At 44.0% G+C, this 21,852-nt stretch overlaps 1 protein-coding gene across 1 annotated transcript in view; it reads left to right on the plus strand.

Annotated features, from left to right (window-relative positions):
* The window catches only part of IGDCC3 (immunoglobulin superfamily DCC subclass member 3), a 359,560-nt gene that overhangs the window by 82,387 nt on the left and 255,321 nt on the right, over positions 1-21,852 (plus strand). The window contains exon 2 of the mRNA XM_086958028.1: positions 7,184-7,489. Within this exon, the coding sequence (XP_086814154.1) occupies positions 7,184-7,489 (306 nt within the window). The remainder of the gene's footprint in view (positions 1-7,183; positions 7,490-21,852) is intronic.

A 21,852-nucleotide genomic window follows, 5' to 3' on the forward strand; every position in this document is an offset into this window, starting at 1 on the left:
AAGCGCAGTGGCCTCTTCAGGAACACTGCGCTGAACCAGAAGCAGCTTCGGCTTCTTCGCTGCCAACTCCCCCCCTAAGCCAGTCCGAACTTGCCTCCTCTTTTAGCACCATTCCTCCCTCACAGGAGGGGGTGGGGCTTAGGGGCAATCTTAGCGGGTGAAAAGAAGCCTTTGCAATGCAATAGGTCTCGCATTTACACACGTTTGAGCTATTGGCATTATAAATGACAATCACTTCTATTTATGTTTTGGTTTTTAAAGCATAAATAAAAGGCATTGTCATTTACAATGCTAATAGCTTAAACTCGTGTAAATGCGAGGCCTATTGCATTGCAAATGCATATACTCAAGTGGCATCAGGTAATTTCATCCAGTGTATATAGATCCTTTTCAGTGTTTAGTTAAATGTCAGTTCTAATATTGAAATTCATTTATTTATTAATTTTCTGTACATGATTTTTGCAAATCTGCCATGTAATATATACGATTCATGTTATAAGGGTAAATTGAAACGTGTGCCGCAATCCGGCTAGGGTCACAGCTTGTTATCAATGATCAAGCTGCTCTGATATGCAAATGCAGTTGGGGTTCAGTAATACCAGGGACAATAAGTAATACTCCCTTTGCAAACTGGATTGTAAGATCAACACATAAGCACATCTCCCTGCTGCTGAAGTCTGCATGCGACGTGTGATCTCGAGTTGAAACATCACAGCAGGTGGAAGCTAGCCTCAGCCTTTCATCCTTCAAGGGGTTGATATCAGAAGACCCAATGAGTTTTCAGATTATGGCTTCAGCTAAATATTTAGGTCTGGCGTTCACAAAGACCTTTTGATTTTTACTACCAGTATATGTTAAATATGCTTAAAGTGACTTTCAGCCAGCCCACTTCAAACAAAGGTCTGTTACGTTGTTCACCTTTTTGTTCTGCCTACTACAGCTCACAACACGAGGCAGTGCATCAGCCCATTTCAGCCATTTGCGACCTTTACTGTGAGTGGTGTCATTCCACTGTTCAACAAGCAGCACATCCAACACAAATTAGTGCCTTTCAATACCAGGGACTACTATGACAGTGTACTTTTTTTAGGCCAATAATGTTTGTACTTCTAGACATTTTGTTTTAGCATTAGCGAAGGCCTGGTTGTTCCTAAAAAATTAAGTTTTACAAAAAGCATGACAAGCATTGAGAAAGCCAAGAAGCTAGCAGTGAATGGCTTTGCTAATGATAGTTTATATTGCTACAAAGTTGCAAGTTTGTACAAGTCTATGTACAAAGTGTGCTTTGTGAGGCCAACAAATATTTGCTTTTAGCCATTTTTAGGTCGAGCAGACCTTACTCTCAATGCGTGAGCATTGAGAGTGTCTGCTTCAGACCTTTTGCCGCCCGTATGGGGAATGAGTTGGGAATGAGGACACCAATCTGTTACGAGCAGCGTTTTTCCTCGCGGGAGCGCGCGTCTGATACCTGCGCATGCGCGGTGCAAGCCCTGGCTCTCACACACACACAGGCAGCCCCCACCCCTCTGCATGCACGCACGCACACACACAGGCGCAAGCCCTCGCTCACACACAGACACAGGCAGCCCCCACCCCTCTGCATGCACGCACACACACACAGGCGCGCGCATGCACACGCAGGCACACTATCCCCTGCCTCGCATTCTCTCAATCACACACAGTCACGCATGCGCACACACATGCACACACACACACGCACGCACACACGCATACACACAGGCCTTCACATTAGCCCTGGCCCCCCCCTCCCCTCCCACTCACCGGGCTCTTTCGGCGTGTTTCGTGTCTCCTCTGCAGCGCTGGTCGGAGTCGGCCGGCTTCACTGCTTCCTCGGCGGCGGCGGCGGCGGGCGGAACTTCCTGCTGGATTGCAGGCCACGCCCCCGTCTCGGCCAAAAGTGCCTGACTTCCGGTTTACACGGAGCAGGGCTGCGGCGGTGATTTCGTAAGCTTTATCTGCACACTGGTGAGCGTTTGTAAACTACATCTTTGGAAACTACCATCATAACTATGGTGTTCACACATGTGCCATATATTCTGACCTCTAGTACTTACGCGAACATGAAATCTGTGCACAACATACACAGTACAATGATAGCTTTGCCCTCTTTGCAAATTGCCAGTTGTTGTTTCACCTTCAAGCTGGAGTCTGCTTGTAAGCGTCGGGAGTGCACATAGGAAGATGCACTTCACTGCTTAAGCTCTGCCTGAAGGTAATAAACGGCATATTGACATTGCTGCCCTCTGCTTGTTTGTGCCTTGCTTCATATTGGGTAGTTAAGCCTCGCCAAAGGGTGCAAGTCGAAACTGCGCAAATCTGTACTTTGTAAGTATGTATTGGCACACTGTTTTGCATTACACTGTTAAATATGATATTTTCCAAAATGTCATTGAGGAGAACTCCCTGCTAAATATTTAAGTGCATCCGAGGCATGTAGCGGCAGTAGTGGCTAAACGGAAAGTGGCAAAGAGATGGTGAGTGGCTGCAGTTCCGACACTGAAAGAATGGGAAAACGACTTGGACTGGTGTTGGCAAGCAGAGTGTACGATATATAAGAGCAGGGGGTGCACTAAAAGGGGATACAATCTGGGGACTGGCAGACTTACTGAGATCTATAAAAGAAATAATGGGATATACAAAGATTCATGCTTGTTCCCAGTGATGAACGCTGGAACTTGGATAATCTACAGAAATGGAGAAATGTAATGTTACCATTGTATATTCAATCTCTATATGTACAAACTAACATACACGTACAAATAAAAAGTCTAAATAAGAGATATTTAAGTGCACTATTTTTACCAATAATTTATGCGCAGGTTACACCAGTTAAACACAGCTACCTTTCTTCTACATGTAATCTAATATATTACTAGGTTAGCAATATCATCAGTGTAATTTCTGATTTCGGCTTTTATAAACAGAATAATTGGACTGTGTATCTAACCAGAACTAGGGATTTGAACAAATGTTGGCGTTTGAATTGTAACATTCATGTCTACTCTACTGAATAGTTTTTTAATGTTTTGTTGTACTATTTTTATTTTGCTCATGTATGCCAAATAGTTTATTTCTTGGCGCTTTTGTGCAGAGCTAGTCTGCCACCCTCCAACGGAACTCCCTCCTGCCAGCCGCACTATCTCCGCACACCCCCCCCCCCCCCGCCCGCCTCCTCTTCCTTCAGCCACTGCTGCCATACTAGGTGCTGGATCCCGGGTGCCTGGGCGTCACTGCTGCTGCTGCTCCACTCAGGCACCGCACAGGCACATGCTTCAAACTCCTCGGGCTCCTTGGACTGTTTGTTCTCTGCTTCGCCTCTCCTGCCACTCGCCAGCACTGCACTGCTGAAAATCACGAACAGCATGTACAGACCACACAAAATAAAATTCAGGATAAATGGTGCTTTATTCCTCCTTTACTGGCAGCATGACGCGTTTCGACTGGGGGAACCCAGTCTTGATCACTTGGTAGTGAATATTGTCTTAGAAACAGTTTGTACAACTTGAGCTTCTCTTTGACGGTGTATATAAATGCAGTAATGTTTTGTGAATATGAGGACGAAGGACCATATTGCTGCTTCATACACCCATTAATGGAATGTTGTCTAAAAATGCCATTGTCACTCACGACATTGTGAGAGTGTAATTAGACCTGCTTTGGCCCAGTGAGTAAGTGGAGTTAGATGGTGGTTTCCCTTGTGGATGGGCCAGTTAAATGCAGCTTTTCGAGCAGCCATGCAGATCTGCGTGGAATTTGTATACCTTTGGGCTGTCTCTGCTGGGCGCATTGCAGTGGATCTTCAGATCCTCTATCTTAACTCAAATTCACTATGAAGTGTATAATCTGGTGCTTGGAGTCTTGATGGACCCTGGTACTCCATTGGCTGGTTACTGTTCGTCAGATAATTTTGTGCTTGAGGTCAAGCTGTAGTTTGAGATGCTACTAACTAGTGTAGTTGTTCTTCAGCAGAGCCTCAGTCTGTTATAGACATAGCATGAGCTGATCTTGCCTTAGATTTGCAACTTGGGGATTCTCTAGCTTGGTTAGTGTACTCTCTTCATTATGTAGTACTTAGCTATATTCTACTTGGCACTTCTCAGTTTCTGTCATTCCATATATCCTATGCCCCCATCCCTGTTTGTTTCCTTGGACCCTGTTCTAGATCCCCTTCCCACCTACAGTTTGCAAATTCCAATATCCATCATCTTAATCCAATTTCCCCACCCCTATTTTATTTTTTGATGGACTGGCCAGTGGGGTCTTAAGTGGTGGTTAATACCGTGACGTTACCTGGACCTGGAGGGGTCTGTTCAGTGATGGAGTAGGTGATTCATTGGTTCTTCAGTGGGATGGTCCGATGTGGAGCTGCATATGGTCAATTTGGTGCAGTGTGATTGGAAATTTTGCCAGTCAAAATGAAACTGCAGCGAGCAGGCATTTAGTATGTAATGCTGTATCCAGCATGCTGAACCATCACCCACAAGTCAAAGCGGCCCATCTTTCAAAACCCACAACAAGCAATGAACTTTATAAAAGCACTGCATCGAGGGAACACGAAGCACCAGGACTCGGAAGGTAGCAGCACAGCCTCTCCCATACTTGAGAATGACTAAAAGGTTGTAGTGCATGAATTATCAGTGCCCTGTGACTGCTTGTAGGAATCCGGTCCTGTTGAAGGGGACAAGAGGTCAGTTTCCCTCCATATAGACATATGTACCATGTTCTACACAGTTTGTACTGAGTTTTTTTTTTGATGTTGAAATTATTAAATATTGCCATTATAAATTACAATAACTTTTATTTAAGTATTATTAAAAATAAAAAAGCCATTGTTATTTGTAATATCAATACATCTAAGTCATGTAAATACAACACATATTACATTACAAATGCTATAGGTGTCACATTTACGAAAGTTAAAACTATTGACATTGTAAATTACAAAGTTACTAATGTAGCTATTTTCAAAACCAACACATAAATAAAAAATGTGTCATTTACAATGACAATAGCTCAAACTTTCCTAATGCGAGACCTATTGCATTGCAAATGCTTGTTATATATATTGGCGAGGGCCTGACAGCACCTCAAAAATAAAATATTCTCAAAACTATGACAAAACAAAACAAGCATTGACAAATTCCAAAGGCTGGCAGCTATTGCTAGACCTACTGGCTTTTGCCAGTGCGTGTTTATATTGACACAAAGCCACAGGTCTGTGGCAGCAAACTATATGTACAAAACTATCTATAGAACATAACTTATCTGATTTGCAAGTCCTTTCTGCTGATATAAAACACGATACTTTAGCCAAATGAACAGATTCCAATGTGTTAATCTCCCAAGAGTGAAATGTGTTAAACTACTGGAATTTTCAACGACTATTTTCATATTAGACAGCTCTGTTAACCCGTTGACCTACTTTAGTAGGACAGTTTAAGGCACGCATTTGCAAAAGTCATTCTAGTTTTTTGAAAGATTAAAACCTTCCATTTTTAAAGTTTAGCTTAAATGACAAAAAATAGAAACGATTCTTAGGTTAGATGCTAGGTGGCACCCTCTCTTGCATTTTTAGGCCTGACATTTAGGACAGATTTAGCTCAACAGACTATCCCCCACCTCCTCCCCCCAAAATATCACCCACTATATGTAGATAGAAGTCATTTGCTCGGTAGGCTTAACCCATTGGCCTGGTAATTGTAATTTACCTATTGCTTCCTTCCACCCCTGCATATAGCACGTGAGAGTGTGTTAGCCCACTTTATCATTGCTTCCCTTCACTCTGAGTGACTGTATAGAGCCTGTTCACTTTGTTCATGTCGGCCTAAAAATTGTTCCTTTCTCTTCAAAATGCTTTTTTTATACTAACTTTATTTCCAGCTATTTGCTTTGCCAACAGTTCGGTGCCCAATTACATGGCGATTTACTTCCTTTAAATGCAAAGTTGCTGCAATAAAGTGTTTAAGCAACATTGTTGCGGCCTGCGATTTACGTGGTTGGTTAGGTGGTTATTTTTGTCTGGTTCGCATATAATGATAATAATAAAATATCCCCCTTTTGTACCGCTTTTGGCCGCCATAAGTGTGGCAGGGTATGCTCAAACGTGAGTCCCTTGCTCACTTTGCCACTGGATTCAAGCAAGCCGGGCTGAAGACGGCTGGAATGCCAGAAACCGGTCCTCGGATGCTTGTTTCCGGTCCAGGGAAGACATGGCTTGGCAGTTCGGGCTGGACTGTTCCCATGAGGCACAGGGTCAGACTGATTTGCATATGGCCTTGTCTGAACTGGGGTGGAAGAGTGGGCTAAAAAACGGTGATGGATTAAACCCAGATCTTTTGACTTTTGGGTGTGAGTGTTTGATTGATTCAGATGCTCCGTCCATCACCACCCCCTTTTGTACCGCTTTTGGCCTCCATAAGTGTGGCAGGGTATGCTCAGACGTGAGTCCCTTGCTCACTTTGCCACTGGATTCAAGAAAGCCGGGCTGAAGACGGCTGGAATGCCAGAAACCGGTCCTCGGAAGCTTCTTTTCGGTCCAGGGAAGACATGGCTTGGCAGTTCGGGCTCGACTGTTCCCATGAGGCACAGGGTCAGACTGATTTGCATATGGCCATGTCTGAACTGGGGTGGCAGAGTGGACTAAAGAACGGTGATGGATTAAACCCAGATCTTTTGACTGGGTGTGAGTGTTTGATTGATTCAGATGCTCCGTCCATCACCACCCCCTTTTGTACCGAATAATAAAATACATGGCACAACTGAAAGTTTTGGTATTTAAAAAACATCACTAGCAAAAAGACCACATCAGTGTAGGTTTTAAAATGTTATTTTTATGGAATATACTTCCCCACTTCTATTTTGTGGTTTCCGTTGGTGCTTTCTAGCCTTTCAAAGTGTTCTTGAAGTGTGACGTCACTAAGTGGCCCTTCCTGAAGAGCCTGATTCGTCAGAAGCTACATCTTGTTATGGGCATGGTGCATATTGTCCAATTTGCTAACTCATTTACCTTTCACCTCTTCCCTCTGGTGAGCAAGTTGTATGTTTTGTTAAATGATGAGATTGTGTTCAAGGCTCTTGTAACAGTTCTGATCATGGTGGTGGAGGTTCTACTGTTGAGTCCAGATGGTTTTCTTATAGTGGGTGCTCTCTTCTTCTCCCATAGACTGGAGCTGTTCTGCAGAGTTGGCGTTTGCCGTCGAGCCCAGTGATGATGTGGCGGTCCAGGAACAGCCGCTTCTCTTGCACTGCCTCGTGGAAGGCACCCCGCCTATTGCAATCTCGTGGCGGAGGAATGGGGTGCTGCTGGTGGATGGTGGGCACACTAGCATGTTGGCCAACGGCTCGCTGCAGTTGGACCGCTTCCAGAAGATGCTGGACGACGGCTCCTCAGATGAAGGTGAATACGACTGCCTGGCCCAGAATCGCTTTGGCTCTGTGGTGAGCCGCAAGGCCAAGGTCCAAGCAGCAAGTGAGTATAACATCGCCTTATTTCTCAGAATTGTGGTAAAAGTTAACTGATCCACCGCTTAAAGTGCGAAACAGCAGTGAGTTCTCAACAGTAGTTTGAAGTGTTTGTACACACTCTAGGTAAGACACCTATGCACCAGGACCCAGTGCTGCAGCGAACGGGAATGAATACACTATTTCAGATCTTTACTGAGTATTCCATGTGTAGCGGTGAAGTGCATAGAAGTGTTTTGCTTTGCAATGTGTCCTAGATGTAACCCTACATTAATAATGCATTAATCTATATAAATAATGCAGTGAATAGCTGGGAATGTTCCTTTATGCTGTATGCTTTTTCATGTAGCGGTACAGAGCAGGCATGAGCTGCCTTCAGCGTATTTTGATCACTGATGGGGGTCAACTTCACTGGAGGTTTGGCGGAAACTATCCGTATGTTTGGTGAAAGTACGATCTTAATTGCACCCCTGAACTGGTCGGTAGATGACTGTTCCCGCTGTCATCATAGTGTATGTATTCTGCATCTCTGCCTTTCCCACTAGTGGAAGCCCCACGCCTGTATGTTGATGGCTTTGGTGTCCACTGAATATAGTCTTTTCTTATCACATAAATGTGTTTCCTTATTGCCTTGATTCATAATCGCAGTGTTTACATCACAGGAAGTGGTATCGATGGTAGTCTTGCAACCTCGTGTGGTTATTACATGTTTCAGCTTTTAGAGTTCTCAGTTCAGATCTGTCAACTTACCTATGCTGTTTGCTCTTCACTTAGACAGTTTAAGGTACAAGTACTGACCTTAGTTTAAATCCCTCCACTGTAAGTGGAGTTTCACTCTCAGTCTTTTTAATTTTGTCTGTTGTATAAATTACTATTATATCAGTTGTAGTCATGTTTAATTGTTATTTGATTTAATTAAACATGTTTGCTTTGTCCTAACCATGTTGTAATAGATTCTACCGTATATTTGTGGCTACTGATTATGATTACCCATCTATCTATCTATCTATCTATCTATCTATCTATCTATCTATCTATCTATCTATCTATCTATCTATCTATCTATCTATCTATCTATCTATCTATCTATCTATCTATCTATCTATCTATCTATCTCCCTCACTCTATCTATCTATCTATCTATCTATCTATCTATCTATCTATCTATCTATCTATCTATCTATCTATCTATCTATCTATCTATCTATCTATCTATCTATCTATCTCCCTCACTCTATCTATCTATCTATCTATCTATCTATCTATCTATCTATCTATCTATCTATCTATCTATCTATCTATCTATCTATCTATCTATCTATCTATCTATCTATCTATCTATCTATCTCCCTCACTCTATCTATCTATCTATCTATCTATCTATCTATCTATCTATCTATCTATCTATCTATCTATCTATCTATCTATCTATCTATCTATCTATCTATCTATCTATCTATCTATCTATCTCCCTCACTCTATCTATCTCCCTCACTCTATCTATCTATCTATCTATCTATCTATCTATCTATCTATCTATCTATCTATCTATCTATCTATCTATCTATCTATCTATCTATCTATCTATCTATCTCCCTCACTCTATCTATCTATCTATCTATCTATCTATCTATCTATCTATCTATCTATCTATCTATCTATCTATCTATCTATCTATCTATCTATCTATCTATCTATCTATCTATCTATCTATCTATCTATCTATCTATCTATCTGTCCGTGTGTACACACAGTATATATGCAGATACACTGAGTGCAATATTTATTACCATTTTTGGATCTGGAGGGGAAGCATGACTCAAAAAATGGTAATAAATAGTATGTTGCATTCTGCACATCCACACATATGTCTTCTGTCATGGCGTTTTTACATGTTTGTACATTAAGTAATTATGCAAACAAGGATGCAAGGAGCTAAATTTGTGCAGTGAAGTGAAATCGCATGGAGAGGCCTTGTGGCTATTAGCAGAGCTGTTTCCTTGTGCGATGTCATTGTCATTTGCAATCTGTGAAGCGGGAAACCAGGTTCCTCTCATGCCAACTTCACAATGCTGCTAATAACACAGAATTTATAATTGAATTAAAATTGAAATAGCATGTATAAAGCACAACAAAAAACCTCAAAGATATCCTGGCGCTAATTTGATCTTTGCACTGTAATTTAACATTGCATTGGGTGGTTCCATTAATCACTCGATTTACTTGATCCTTTCTTCATTTTAACAAATTAAATGGCGCGCTGCATATACATCCTAAATAGTAATGACACACATGAAATTAATACCAGTGCATTTGGACACATGTAAAATGTCATTATTATATGAATAAACTTCACATTCAATAAATATTGAACTCAGTGAATGCTCACTGTTCACCTCAGTTTCAATAAAGTAATCAACCCCAGTGGGCAGAAAAGGGTCCTACTCAACTCCGAATAACAGACCATAATCACCAGTCCCTGTGCCATAATTTTCGCAGCCCCTTTGGGCAATTCACAATGACTTCAGCCACAATGGCACATTTAGAAGTCAATAGTTCACTAGCCCAAGTGGGCAACATCCAAGTGTTAACTCTCTGAACCAATCATATCCCAACTGTCATTCGTGCTCCAATTCATCTCTTGCCCGTGTCGTGTCTTAAACTCTCCTAATTGGACTCCACATAGATCTGTAAAAATAAAAAATAATAATGAAATGAGGTGACTGTACCATCATTCTCACATGCGTAAGTTCCAGACATACATCTCACGAACAATTTAAAACCAAGAAGGAAGCAGGCATTAAAAAAAAACATAAGCATAGTTCATGTCACAAACAGCAGATGATCATGCATTATTTTAAAGGCCGCCTACACCTACCCTAGGTGTACTGCCAAGGCCTCGTCACAGTTGTGAGCTTCAGGTTGCATAGTACGGTATTTAATGATAAGTTTTGATTCCCATCTCCTGAGCTCCTGTACTCTGTCTCCCCCCCACTCTCCCTGACTGGGACATTTTCAAGAACACAGAATGAAATAAGGCAGTTATTGCTTTTGTGGTACATAGCAAGTGCCTGGCCACAGGGTATTGTTTGTCAAGATTTTTGATGGCCAGGAGGTGTTCCAACACTCGCTTTTTGTCCGGGTGTATTGTGCTGCCAATGTAGTATTTATTGCACAGACATTTAAGTGCATATACTACATGATCAGTCTGGCATGTTAAATGTTTTAGGATTTTGTAATGTTTACAGTGACTTAAGAGTCTGACTTCTTTGATATTTTCGCTGTATTTGCAGGTCTTGCATTTACCACATACATAAAAACTCTGGACGGGATTTTTTCTAGTTGTTGCTGGAATAAGGGTCTTGCAAATCATATCCTTAAGGGATTTTGGTCTGCGGTATGGTATTTGTGGATGTTCTTGAATTCCTTTCGCTAAATCTTTATCAATTTTAAGGACATCCCAGAATTTACCAATAGCTTTCCTGACTCCCCATGCTTGTTGGTGATAATCAGTGATAAATCTAGATGTCTCTAATTCTGCTGAATCCCCATTCTTGTCCTTTTCAACAAACAGTGTATTTCTATCCCTTTCGCTAACTGACTTGACAGCCATCTCTATGCATTTCTTACAGTAGCCTCTTTGTCTAAAGCGTTCACACATTATGAGCGTTTTTTTTAAATTCATCATTCTTGTTACAATTGCGTTTAGCGCGAAGTAACTCGCTGACAGGGATAGAATTCATCAAATTGCTTGGATGGCCACTTTGGGCATGCAATAAGCTATTGCCCGCGGTCTTCTTCCTAAACAATGTGGTGGTTAACCTGTTGCCATCTACTTTTACTTTAAGGTCCAAAAAATCAATCATGGTTTAATCAATATGACTAGTGAATGAGAGATTGAAAGCATTGATATTCAAGGTTTCCACACATTTTTTGGCTTCTTCCACATTTCCATCCCAGATGACAAAAATGTCATCAATGTAGCGGAGTCATTTGACAACTTGCATCTGATATTGAGGGAGCGATCTGACCACCTGCTCCTCCCACCAGCCCAGGTACAATCCTGAAAAGCTGGGGGCGAAGTAGGTGCCCATCGCCGTCCCAAGTAGCTGGTGATAGATAGTGCCGTTAAATATATATATATATTTTTTTACTGACATGCCCTCAATATGTATAAATGTATCTATATACATGCCATACCAGTAAAAATAAATATGTTCCCTTAAAACGTTCTATTGAGCAACCATGCTATGTGTGTGCAAATGTGTATGTGTTTGGTATTATTTGTGTATTGTTGGAATACACGCCCTTCATTCCTTCTTTTTAAAGCCTGTCAGCTTGCTCATTTTGCCTTGAGGTTTATGGTCTTACAAGATAGGACAATTTACAGAACCCAGTCTTCTTATACCACACATGTATCTCTTCCCTCTAGAAGTACTTCATGGTCCATTGTATCAAGAACTTCAAGGATAGCAACAGTTGCAACCCCTAATACTCTCAACAAAAAAAAACATGGTGTCATGAACCAGTGCTGCCCATGTACATCATGGCTGGGGTTTAAAACTCAACTCCCAACTACCTCCCCTCACCCTCTCCCCCTCTACTCACCTATTTCTGTAGTTTCTTCTCTTCTTCGCACCTCACCTCTCCCTTCATCTTTCTTCATTTTTTATTAAAACTACTTCTACCAGTAATGCCTTGGCATGTCAAACTTATCCATACAGCTAAATGTCTTCATACAACAAGCCTGCCATCAGCAACACTCAAATTTGCTATACCCAGATATCATCAAATCCCTCTGGCTTCACCGTATGTACCTTGCTCATTACACGCACATACAACTAATGCTATTCCATATGGTCAGGTATTGCCGAGCCCCCTCTCCAATATTGACATCCCTTCCCAATCATGACCCCATGGGTACACCAACCCCCTTTACTCTCCCCCGAGGCATAGATGGACATCAACACAGTTGTCTTGGGTAACAGGAGATCTCTGTCACATAGATGGCCACTGTTGGAATGCGATGTGGAGCGGCGAGGGAAAAGACCGTCCCACCACTCCACAGCCCCTTTTATCGTTCTGCTGAGAAATCGGCACTATCCAGATTGGACCCGCCTCCCCATGCCCATACCTCCAATCATTGGCGAAGGTCGGGGCGGGTGCCGGCCGTGTCACCATGCGCCGTCACCTGCTTCTCTATGGCGTCGGGGACCGGCACAACCGCCATAGGTGCGGCTTACCCGAGTCCCGGTTGGCGCCTTAGCATTTTTCTTTTATGTTCTAGTTTCTTTTTTTTTCTTTTTTGTATCATAAATATAAATACAATTTTCTACAATAAATAAAGCCCGACCGACCATCCTCTAGAATGTCATTCCTCACCACATGGATGCAGAAAGTATTTTCTGCACATATTTTCAATCACTTTCTGCGCAAATGCCGAATATTAATATATAAGAACCCTGGTTCTGATGTGTAGCTTTAGAGGAGGGGGTTCACATACGATGCTTCTTTTTCCTGGTCCTTATTGTGCTTGCAGCTGTTAAATGGACAACCCAGCATGAATCTTAAACTGTTACAAAGCATAGGCATGCAAGACCCATTGCAAGATCATTGACTGAGCCGCTGACTCAGCATGAATAAAGAATTCTCTTGAAATATGAGTTATGTGAACTCCTCGTCACGCACAAGCAATACTGTGGTGTGTGCAGTTTGTCTCTAGTGCAGTGTTTTTGTAGTGTCACTGCTAATTCCAAATCATTTTTACTTCGGAATTAGGGTGGATGATGTCATTTAAGAGCGACCCAAATGTCTTCCACCGAAAAGTAATGGCAGGAGGCCCTTGCAGTGGAAATTTATTGTTTTCCTAGAATTCATTACCTTTGTTTGAATCGCTGTGGCTACCTCGATTATTTATTGGTTATGTGCCCGTGTGACCGAAAGTTGCGAACTCTTGCAAGCTACCTTTCATGAGGCCAGGAATTGCCTTGGGTATATACACAGGACCACTGGAATTACGCGGAAAGAGGGTACCTAATTACGTGGCGGGATTTACTAAATAATGCAGCTAGAAAAGGCAAGATATGTAGCATCATGCTGCACATTATTTGATAGCATTACCTAATTATATTGCTATTTTTACACAAGTGAACACTATCGTGGAAAAGGTTTCACCTCATTAGCACCAGTCTGACTCCCAAATATAGCAATGGAAGGCAGAGTCCTCAGCCCGCTTTGCTGCGCTAGCACTCTGCAGTTGCACTCTGTAAAAATTGTTTTAAAACGGCACTAATTGTTTTTAAAATCTCCACTTGTACTTACTTCATTCATTGTTGCCACTCGCTGACTCCCTGGTCCACCACAGCAACTCCTATGCTGGTTGTGTGGAGGGAGATTACAGAGCCCAGCACTTCCTGGTTGAGCCATGAGCGGGCAACCATCTTGGCTGGGTGACGCTCCAGCTCTCCAGGCGATCTTGACTATTTAGAGCACCAGGGCGCCGACACGCAGGTATAATAGAAGGCAGAGACCTCAGCCCGCTTTGCTGCGCTAGCGCTCTGCAGTTGCACTCTGTAAAAAAATGTTTAAACTGTACTAATTGTTTTTAAAATCTCCACTTGTACTTACTTCATTCATTGTTGCCACACGTTCGCTGACTCCCTGGTCCACCACAGCAACTCCTATGCTGGTTATGTGGAGGGAGATTACAGAGCCCAGCACTTCCTGGTTGAACCATTAGCGGGCGGCCATCTTGGCATGGTAACGCTCCAGCTCTCCAGGCGATCTTGACTATTTAGAGCACCAGGGCGCCGACGCGCAGGTAATAGAAGGCAGAGTCCTCAGCCCGCTTTGCTGCACTAGCGCTCTGCAGTTGCACTCTGTAAAAATTGTTTTGAAACGGCACTATTTGTTTTTAAAATCTCCACTTGTACTTACTTACTTCATTCATTGTTGCCACACGCTCGCTGACTCCCCAGTCCACCACAGCAACTCCTATGCTGGTTGTGTGGAGGGAGATTACAGAGCCCAGCACTTCCTGGTTGAGCCATTAGCGGGCGGCCATCTTGGCAGGGTGACGCTCCAGCTCTCCAAGCGATCCAACCTACATCAGGACGAATGACGCTAACGAGCAGCGGACGTGCACAGCGGGCGCGCCGATGGCATGCCGAAGGCGCGCCAAAGGGAAACCCGTCTGCGCCCGTCCGCGCCCGACCGGGCCCAGGGGCCACAAACCCTGTTTTTTTTCCTGGGGGCTCATTCATTTATAACTTGTCACGTCTGCATGAGATGAGATTAGATGGTAACCCCAAGTGTCTACACTCACTGAACCTCGCCAGTTCTCCCGTACGTTGTCCACACTGTAATTTTAAGCTGTTACCTAACGCACATCTTAGACCTACCGCCATTACTCCTCGGAAGGTGTTTCTTCTAAATTGTAGATCACTGCCCAAACACTGTGTTGAAATTGCACTATTAGTGGAGGAGCTTGAGCCAGTTGTTCTTTTTTTAATGGAGACATGGCTCCAGATTAAAACTGACCCCGCTATTGTTCAGGCCCTCCCCCAAGGCTACTTAATAAGTAGAGCTGATCGTACTTCTGGCAGAGGTGGAGGCCTGGCTATTATCCATAAAGACCTATATAATTGTCGAACCCTACCAACCGCGCTTCCAGACTGCGAAAGCATGGCCTTTTCGATAGAGTTCACGCCTACAATCGCTTTTTCCGGTCTGTTTATCTATCGCCCCACAGGAGTCTTAGGACAGTTTATCTCTAATCTCTCTGATATAGTCGCCAACTCAGCACTGGTCTCCGCCAACTTCACGGTGTTGGGCGACCTTAACATCCAATTGGACGACCCCTCTAATTACGTAGCTAGTGGACTACTTTCAAGTTTTCAGGCGATCGATATTAAACAAAAAGGCTTTCTCCCTACGCATAATAAGGGCCATCTCCTTGATCATGTTTTCAGCAACCTAGGAAACCTGAGCGCTGGGATCCCTACTCCACTCCCTTGGACAGACCATTTTTTAATCCCTCTAACCTGGGTCACTGCCACATCCCTGCCCGCCCAGGAACCAACAACGTCATGGGGAAGGAAGTGGTCTAGACTTCCCTCCAACAGATGGAAGGTAGTCCATGAAGCCTCAAAACCCCCTTGGGTCTCCAATCCTAATTTGGCTAGCAGCAACTTTAACAGCTGTATTCAAGACTCCCTCAATACTGTAGTTCCTAAAGAATGTATCCAAAACAAAAACAGGCAGAAAACTGCCCCATGGTTCTCCTCCAAACTGAGGGACTTAAAGCAATCCTGTTGAAGACTAGAGAGGAGCTGGAGACAAAACTTTTCACAAAGTAGGAAAGATGAATATAGGAAAGCAATTAGGCAGTATAAAGCCGAGATCAAAACTGCCCAAGCGCATTTCTATGAGGTGAAAATTAATACAGCCGCAAACTCGCCTAAGGAAATTTTCCACATAGCAAAATCACTCATCACTCCCCCAAGAACCTCCATCACTAGAAGGAGCACTCACACGTTGCAATAATTTAGTGGTCTTCTTCCATCAAAAGATACAAACAATTTACTCATCTTTTCCTACTATAATGCCTAAGGCCGGGGCAGCGACAACAGTCAGTTCTACTCCCCTACCCAATTGCACGTTATAACAGTTTTTCCTCTTAGATACTGACTTACTGGATCGGGTAATTTCTAAAGTGACCTCAGGCTCCCCACTGGATCCTGCCCCTCCGCAACACCTTATCTCAGTTATTGATTCCATCCGCCCAGTTGTCCTTGATGTCTTGAACTCCTCGATTACCTCTGGCCAGGTTCCTACATCATGGAAGTGTGCGATGGTCAGGGCTCTCCTGAAGAAACCCAGTTTGGACCAGTCTAATCTGTCCAACTATCGCCCAATTTCCCCTCCTCCATTGGCTGAGCAAACTGATTGAAAACACATTAATAACATCTTGGTTGAGTATTTGGAATCCAACAACCTGTTATGTGTTTCTCAAACGGGTTTCCGTCCTCAGGACAGGATGGAAACAGCTCTGTTGGCGGTGACGGAGGAGGCTGCTGGACCAAGGAGGAACGGCTGCCATCATCCTTCTGGGCCTCAGCGACGCGTTCGACAAGGTCAATCATCATCTTGGCCAACTGACTTAAAAGTATGGGAGTGTCGGGCGCGGAACTGACTTGGCTCCTATCCTTCCTCAGCTACAGTTACTTCCAGGTCTTTGAGGGGGATGTGGTGTCCTCAAGGCTTCCTCTTAGCTGTGGGGTTCCACAGGGCTCCGCCCTGAGCCCCACGCTTTTTAATATCTATATGAGTCCTTTGGCGGGGATTATCCATCCATTTTGCATCAAGATCATCACCTATGCAGACGATACTCAGCTAGTGGTATCCTTAAATCACGCTGAGGGGTCGTCTAGCACCCTAGGCCTTTGGCTAGAGGCTGTGGCCGAGTGGATGGAACTTTCATGCCTTAGACTCAACAGGGACAGAAATCATGCTGTTGGGTAATCCATCATCCTCTGTCCCCGCCTCCCTGTGGCCGGCTTGTCTGGGCCCCGCTCCACCCCCAAAGACACAGACAAAGAGCTGCAGTATGTGGCTCGACAGCTCTCTCGATTTCACCCACCAGGCAACCAAACTCTCAGCTTCTTGCTATGGACTGATGAGAATGCTGCGTAAAATCACCCCCCTCCTCCCATTCCAGGCAAGAAGAATTATGGTTCAGGCCCTTATACTTTCTCGCCTTGATTACGGGAATGCCTTATATCTCGGAGCCCCCCAAGCTACGATCAACAGACTGCAAGTAACACAGAATTGTGCAGCCCGCCTGCTCTTTCAGACCCCGCAATGGCAGTCTGCAAGACCAGCATTGAGGAAACTCCATTGGCTCCCGATTTCAGCCAGGATACAGTTTAAGGCTATGTGTTTGGCCCACAAAGCCATCTGGAAAACTGGTCCGGCGATTATGCACTCTCTGGTCACCTCCTATCTCCCTCACAGAACCCTGCGTTCCAGCTTTTTTGTGCCTGGCCACCACTAAGAAGATATGTAAAGCGAGATGGGGCAGACGTTCCTTCTCGTTCAATGCCGCAAAGATTTGGAACTCTCGCCCCCTTGCCCTCCGAGAGAACGATAATCTTCTGGCCTTCCGGAAGCTTTTAAAAACCCATCTGTTCGGGTCACTTCCATAGCACCGTGGCTTGATCTTCCCTGCCATTCTATTGATCAGCGCTGGGAGGCCTCAGGGTAGCCATGCGCTATAGAAATAGAAATTCAATTCAATTAGCAGCAGAAAGGTGACCAGTCACCTTTTTACGAAAGTCCTTCCAATGCGCAGCAACACATATTGCTGCGTTGTTAGTAGCTTTTAGTCCGTTTGAGTGAGAAATATATATTTTTATTATCTTAAAATTTGGAGATTATGCAGCAGATGTTGTTTAAGTGGCAAATGTGGCATGTCTACAATTATGCAGGAAATGCCTCAGCTTCAAAATTGCATTATTCTAGTGGCTCTTTCTATAAGCCTGTACCCAAAGCTTTAGCAATTTGTTTATTTACCACCTTATTCCTAAAGAGGACTCCACTTCTGTCTCTTTTTTCCCTGCTCACCCAGGAGTTAGTTGAGATGGTGAGGGAAGGGGATATTTTATGGTGAGATAGTTTTGATTAATTCTTGCATGGCCGTGGATGTGTAATTTTGTGTAGCCTGGGTGGAACATTGTTATTCGGAACCATGTTACCTTTAAAGGTAGTAATTTGTGTAGATTGAGGTCGAGTATTTTGATATCTTTCCACAGATCTGAGGTGGGGGTGGGAGGAAGGAGGAGAGTGGCTTGGGTGCCATGTCATTTTGCTCTTGCTGTTTGCTCATTGGTAAAGCGTGCGCCAACAAGGTGGGAGAGATGGCGCGCATACATGGCTAGAAGGTTTTTATAGTTGCCCAGGTGCATGATGTTGGATTGGACATTCTACCACAATTGCTGGATATAACTGATAGTAGCATAAACACGTTTCTTTAAACCATCAGGTTCTCCTTAATTTTTTTTATGATGCTGCTAATGCTAATTTAATTTCGATCTCTGTAAATTTCACTTCCGAAATTCCGAATGGCCCAAAAGACCTGGCTGTTCGAATAAGCCTCTCGGACCTGCAACGCCTGGATACTCAATCGTACGATTAGCTACACCTTATAAAGCCCGATTGGTTGATGGACGTGTAGTAATAGTGACCTCACATGCTTTCCCTAAAGGGTGTCTGGTCGCTGCTTCCACTGCTAATCTGAGATGTCAGTAATAGCAGTTGAAGTGCTTCCGGCTCAGCTCTGCTTCCTGAGCCTCCATGTTTGAGGCAAAGAAGTAACTGCCTCTTCAAAGCGAAACCCCTCGTCCAATGGCTGCAGGCGGCTCGGGGTCCGAGGGCTGCACCGAGGCATCCCCCGTCCACCCGGCTCTGTGGCAGCCCAAAGGGAGCAGCACGAGGACTGTGAGTGGGCACACACATGTTCTAAAGATGCAGACTTTCTCTTCAGACCTGCCTGAGAAACATATGGCCTTTGGCAACACATCTGGAAGGGCATGCTGCGAAAGAAACCATGTGCTCCCATTTTAAACAAATACTCCCCCGACCTCACACCCTGCTGGGAAAGGGTCAAATGTACATAGTCTCTGCAATGCCTGGCTGGTATGAAAATATTTTCAAGAACTGTACTCGCCTCCCGGTCAAGCCCTCATCCCCAGAGCTGCAGTATCTGTGAGTACCTAATTGTAAAGATAATATATCCATAAGGACCTCATCCTTAGGCTGCAGCATTCGTAGGTACTTCATCCCAGCGCTACATAACCTCTGACAACCTCACCCCATGGCTGAAGTTACTGTTGGTACTTTCATTAGAGCTGCTCAATCCATGGGTACCCTTTGGTTCTGTGGCTGCAGTATCTGTCAATGCCTAATCTTTTTCCTTTTTGTCTAGAGTTTTACATAGCGCAAACTAGAACCGCGACATCGAGTAGCAGTTGCATTACAGACGGACACATTGTATTTTTGTTAGGCATGGGGAGATTAAGTGATTTGCCCAGAATCACGGGATGTTGAGCGTCGTTGCCGAGCCTCGAACCCAGTTCCCCAGCTTCGAGGTCGACTGCTTCAGCCGTAAGGCTATATCCTCTCCCCTCATCCGTAGGAGACTCATCCTTAGGCTGCAGCATTTGTAGGTTCTTCTCCTCAGAGCCACATAACCCATGACTGACTGGCCCGTGTCTAAAGTAACTGTCTATTTATTAACAACAAAGAGTTGGCTCTAATCAGTTAGGCTGAGCATTTATATCTAAATTGATACAATTGGTCAAATACTAATTTAACTCAAAAGGAAGAAATCTCATTTCAACCAGAGGTTTTGCTATTTAATAGCTGTTTAATCAATTAGTTTTTGAAAAAATATACTTTTCATACAATTGGATACCAGTTTTTTTGAGGATTTGTCTGGTCTTGTATGAATGTATGCATGTGTATTGAATGACTGTGATATGTCTGATTAGTATAAATGTGTATCTATATTTCTCTAAAAGTGTTGTGTTTAATGTTTTGGTGTCTTAATGTACATAATATGTTAAAAAATTTCGTAGTATATTTTTTCAAAAACTAATTGATTAAACAGCTATTAAATAGCAAAACCTCTGGTTGAAATGAGATTTCTTCCTTTTGAGTTAAATTAGTATTTGGCCAATTGTATCAGTTTAGGCACTTTCCCCTTGTTATAAAGTAACTGTCAACACTTTCCACGAGAGCCGTGTAATGGTTGGGTATCAGTGAGCACCTCATCCACAGAGCTGTGAGTACCGTGCCCATGGCTGCAAGGCCCAAGGTTGCAGTATCCATTAATACCTAATTGTAGAGTTACAGTTCCTGCGAGTACCTCATCCGAGTGCAGCAGCCTGTGAGGGTACTTCATCCAAGAGCTCCAGATTTGTTACTACATCCACCCAGGACAGAGGTATCTGAGAGTACTTCAGCCTATTCCTTTAGCATCTGACAGAATGTTGCCTAAGGGAGCGTCAGAATCTTTGAGTACCTCTTCCAAGAACTCCAGTATCTGAGGGTACTTCATCTTAGGTACCTCACCCTAATGCTGCAGTGTCTGTGGGCATATCATGAGTACTTTATCCAAGGGTTGTGTTTTCCAAGAGTAGCTAAACGTAGAGCCGCAGTACCTGTGAATCCCTAATTGTTAGGCTGCATCGAGAGTGTGTGGCTTATCCTAAGACTGTAGTGTGTATGAGCCACTTACACTAGGACTGAATAATCTCTAAAAATAACCCAAGGCTGTAGTATCTTCTATTGCCTTGTTTCTTTCAGCACCATGAGTACCTGTTCGTATGACGGTAGTACCTATGATCTGTGACTTCCTCCTGAGACTGCTCTGTCTCATCCAACAGTTACAGTATCAGTGCATACATCATCCGAGTGAGTTACAGTATTAGTGCATGCACTATCCGCGCGAGTTACAGTATCAGTGCATGTGCCATCTACGCGAGTTACAGTATCAGTGCATGTGCCATCTACGCGAGTTACAGTATCAGTGCATGCGCCTTCAGCGTGAGTTACAGTATCAGTGCATGCGCCATCCGCGCGAGTTACAGTATCAGTGCATGCGCCATCCGCGTGAGTTACAGTATCAGTGCATGCGCCATCCGCGTGAGTTACAGTATCAGTGCATGCACCGTCCATGTGAGTTACAGTATCAGTGCATGCACCGTCCATGTGAGTTACAGTATCAGTGCATGCGCCATCCGCGTGAGTTACAGTATCAGTGCATGCGCCATCCGCGTGAGTTACAGTATCAGTGCATGCGCCATCCGCGCGAGTTACAGTATCAGTGCATACGCCATCCGCGCGAGTTACAGTATCAGTGCATGCGCCAGACGTGTGAGTTACATTATCAGAGGGTGCACCATCCGCGTGAGTTACAGTATCAGTGCATGCGCCAGACGTGTGAGTTACATTATCAGTGCGTGCACCGTCCGTGTGAGTTACAGTATCAGTGCATGCACCGTCCATGTGAGTTACAGTATCAGTGCATGCGCCATCCGCGCGAGTTACAGTATCAGTGCATACGCCATCCGCGCGAGTTACAGTATCAGTGCATGCACCATTCGCGGGAGTTTCAGTATCAGTGCATGCGCCATCCGCGTGAGTTACAGTATCAGTGCGTGCACCGTCCGCGTGAGTTACAGTATCAGTGCATGCGCCATCCACGCGAGTTACAGTATCAGTGCATGCGGCATCTGCGTGAGTTACAGTATCAGTGAATGCACCGTCCATGTGAGTTACAGTATCAGTGCATGCGCCATCCGCGCGAGT

Source organism: Lissotriton vulgaris, chromosome 2_1, assembly GCF_964263255.1.
Source record: "Lissotriton vulgaris chromosome 2_1, aLisVul1.2, whole genome shotgun sequence".
Taxonomy (NCBI): Eukaryota; Metazoa; Chordata; class Amphibia; order Caudata; family Salamandridae; genus Lissotriton; species Lissotriton vulgaris.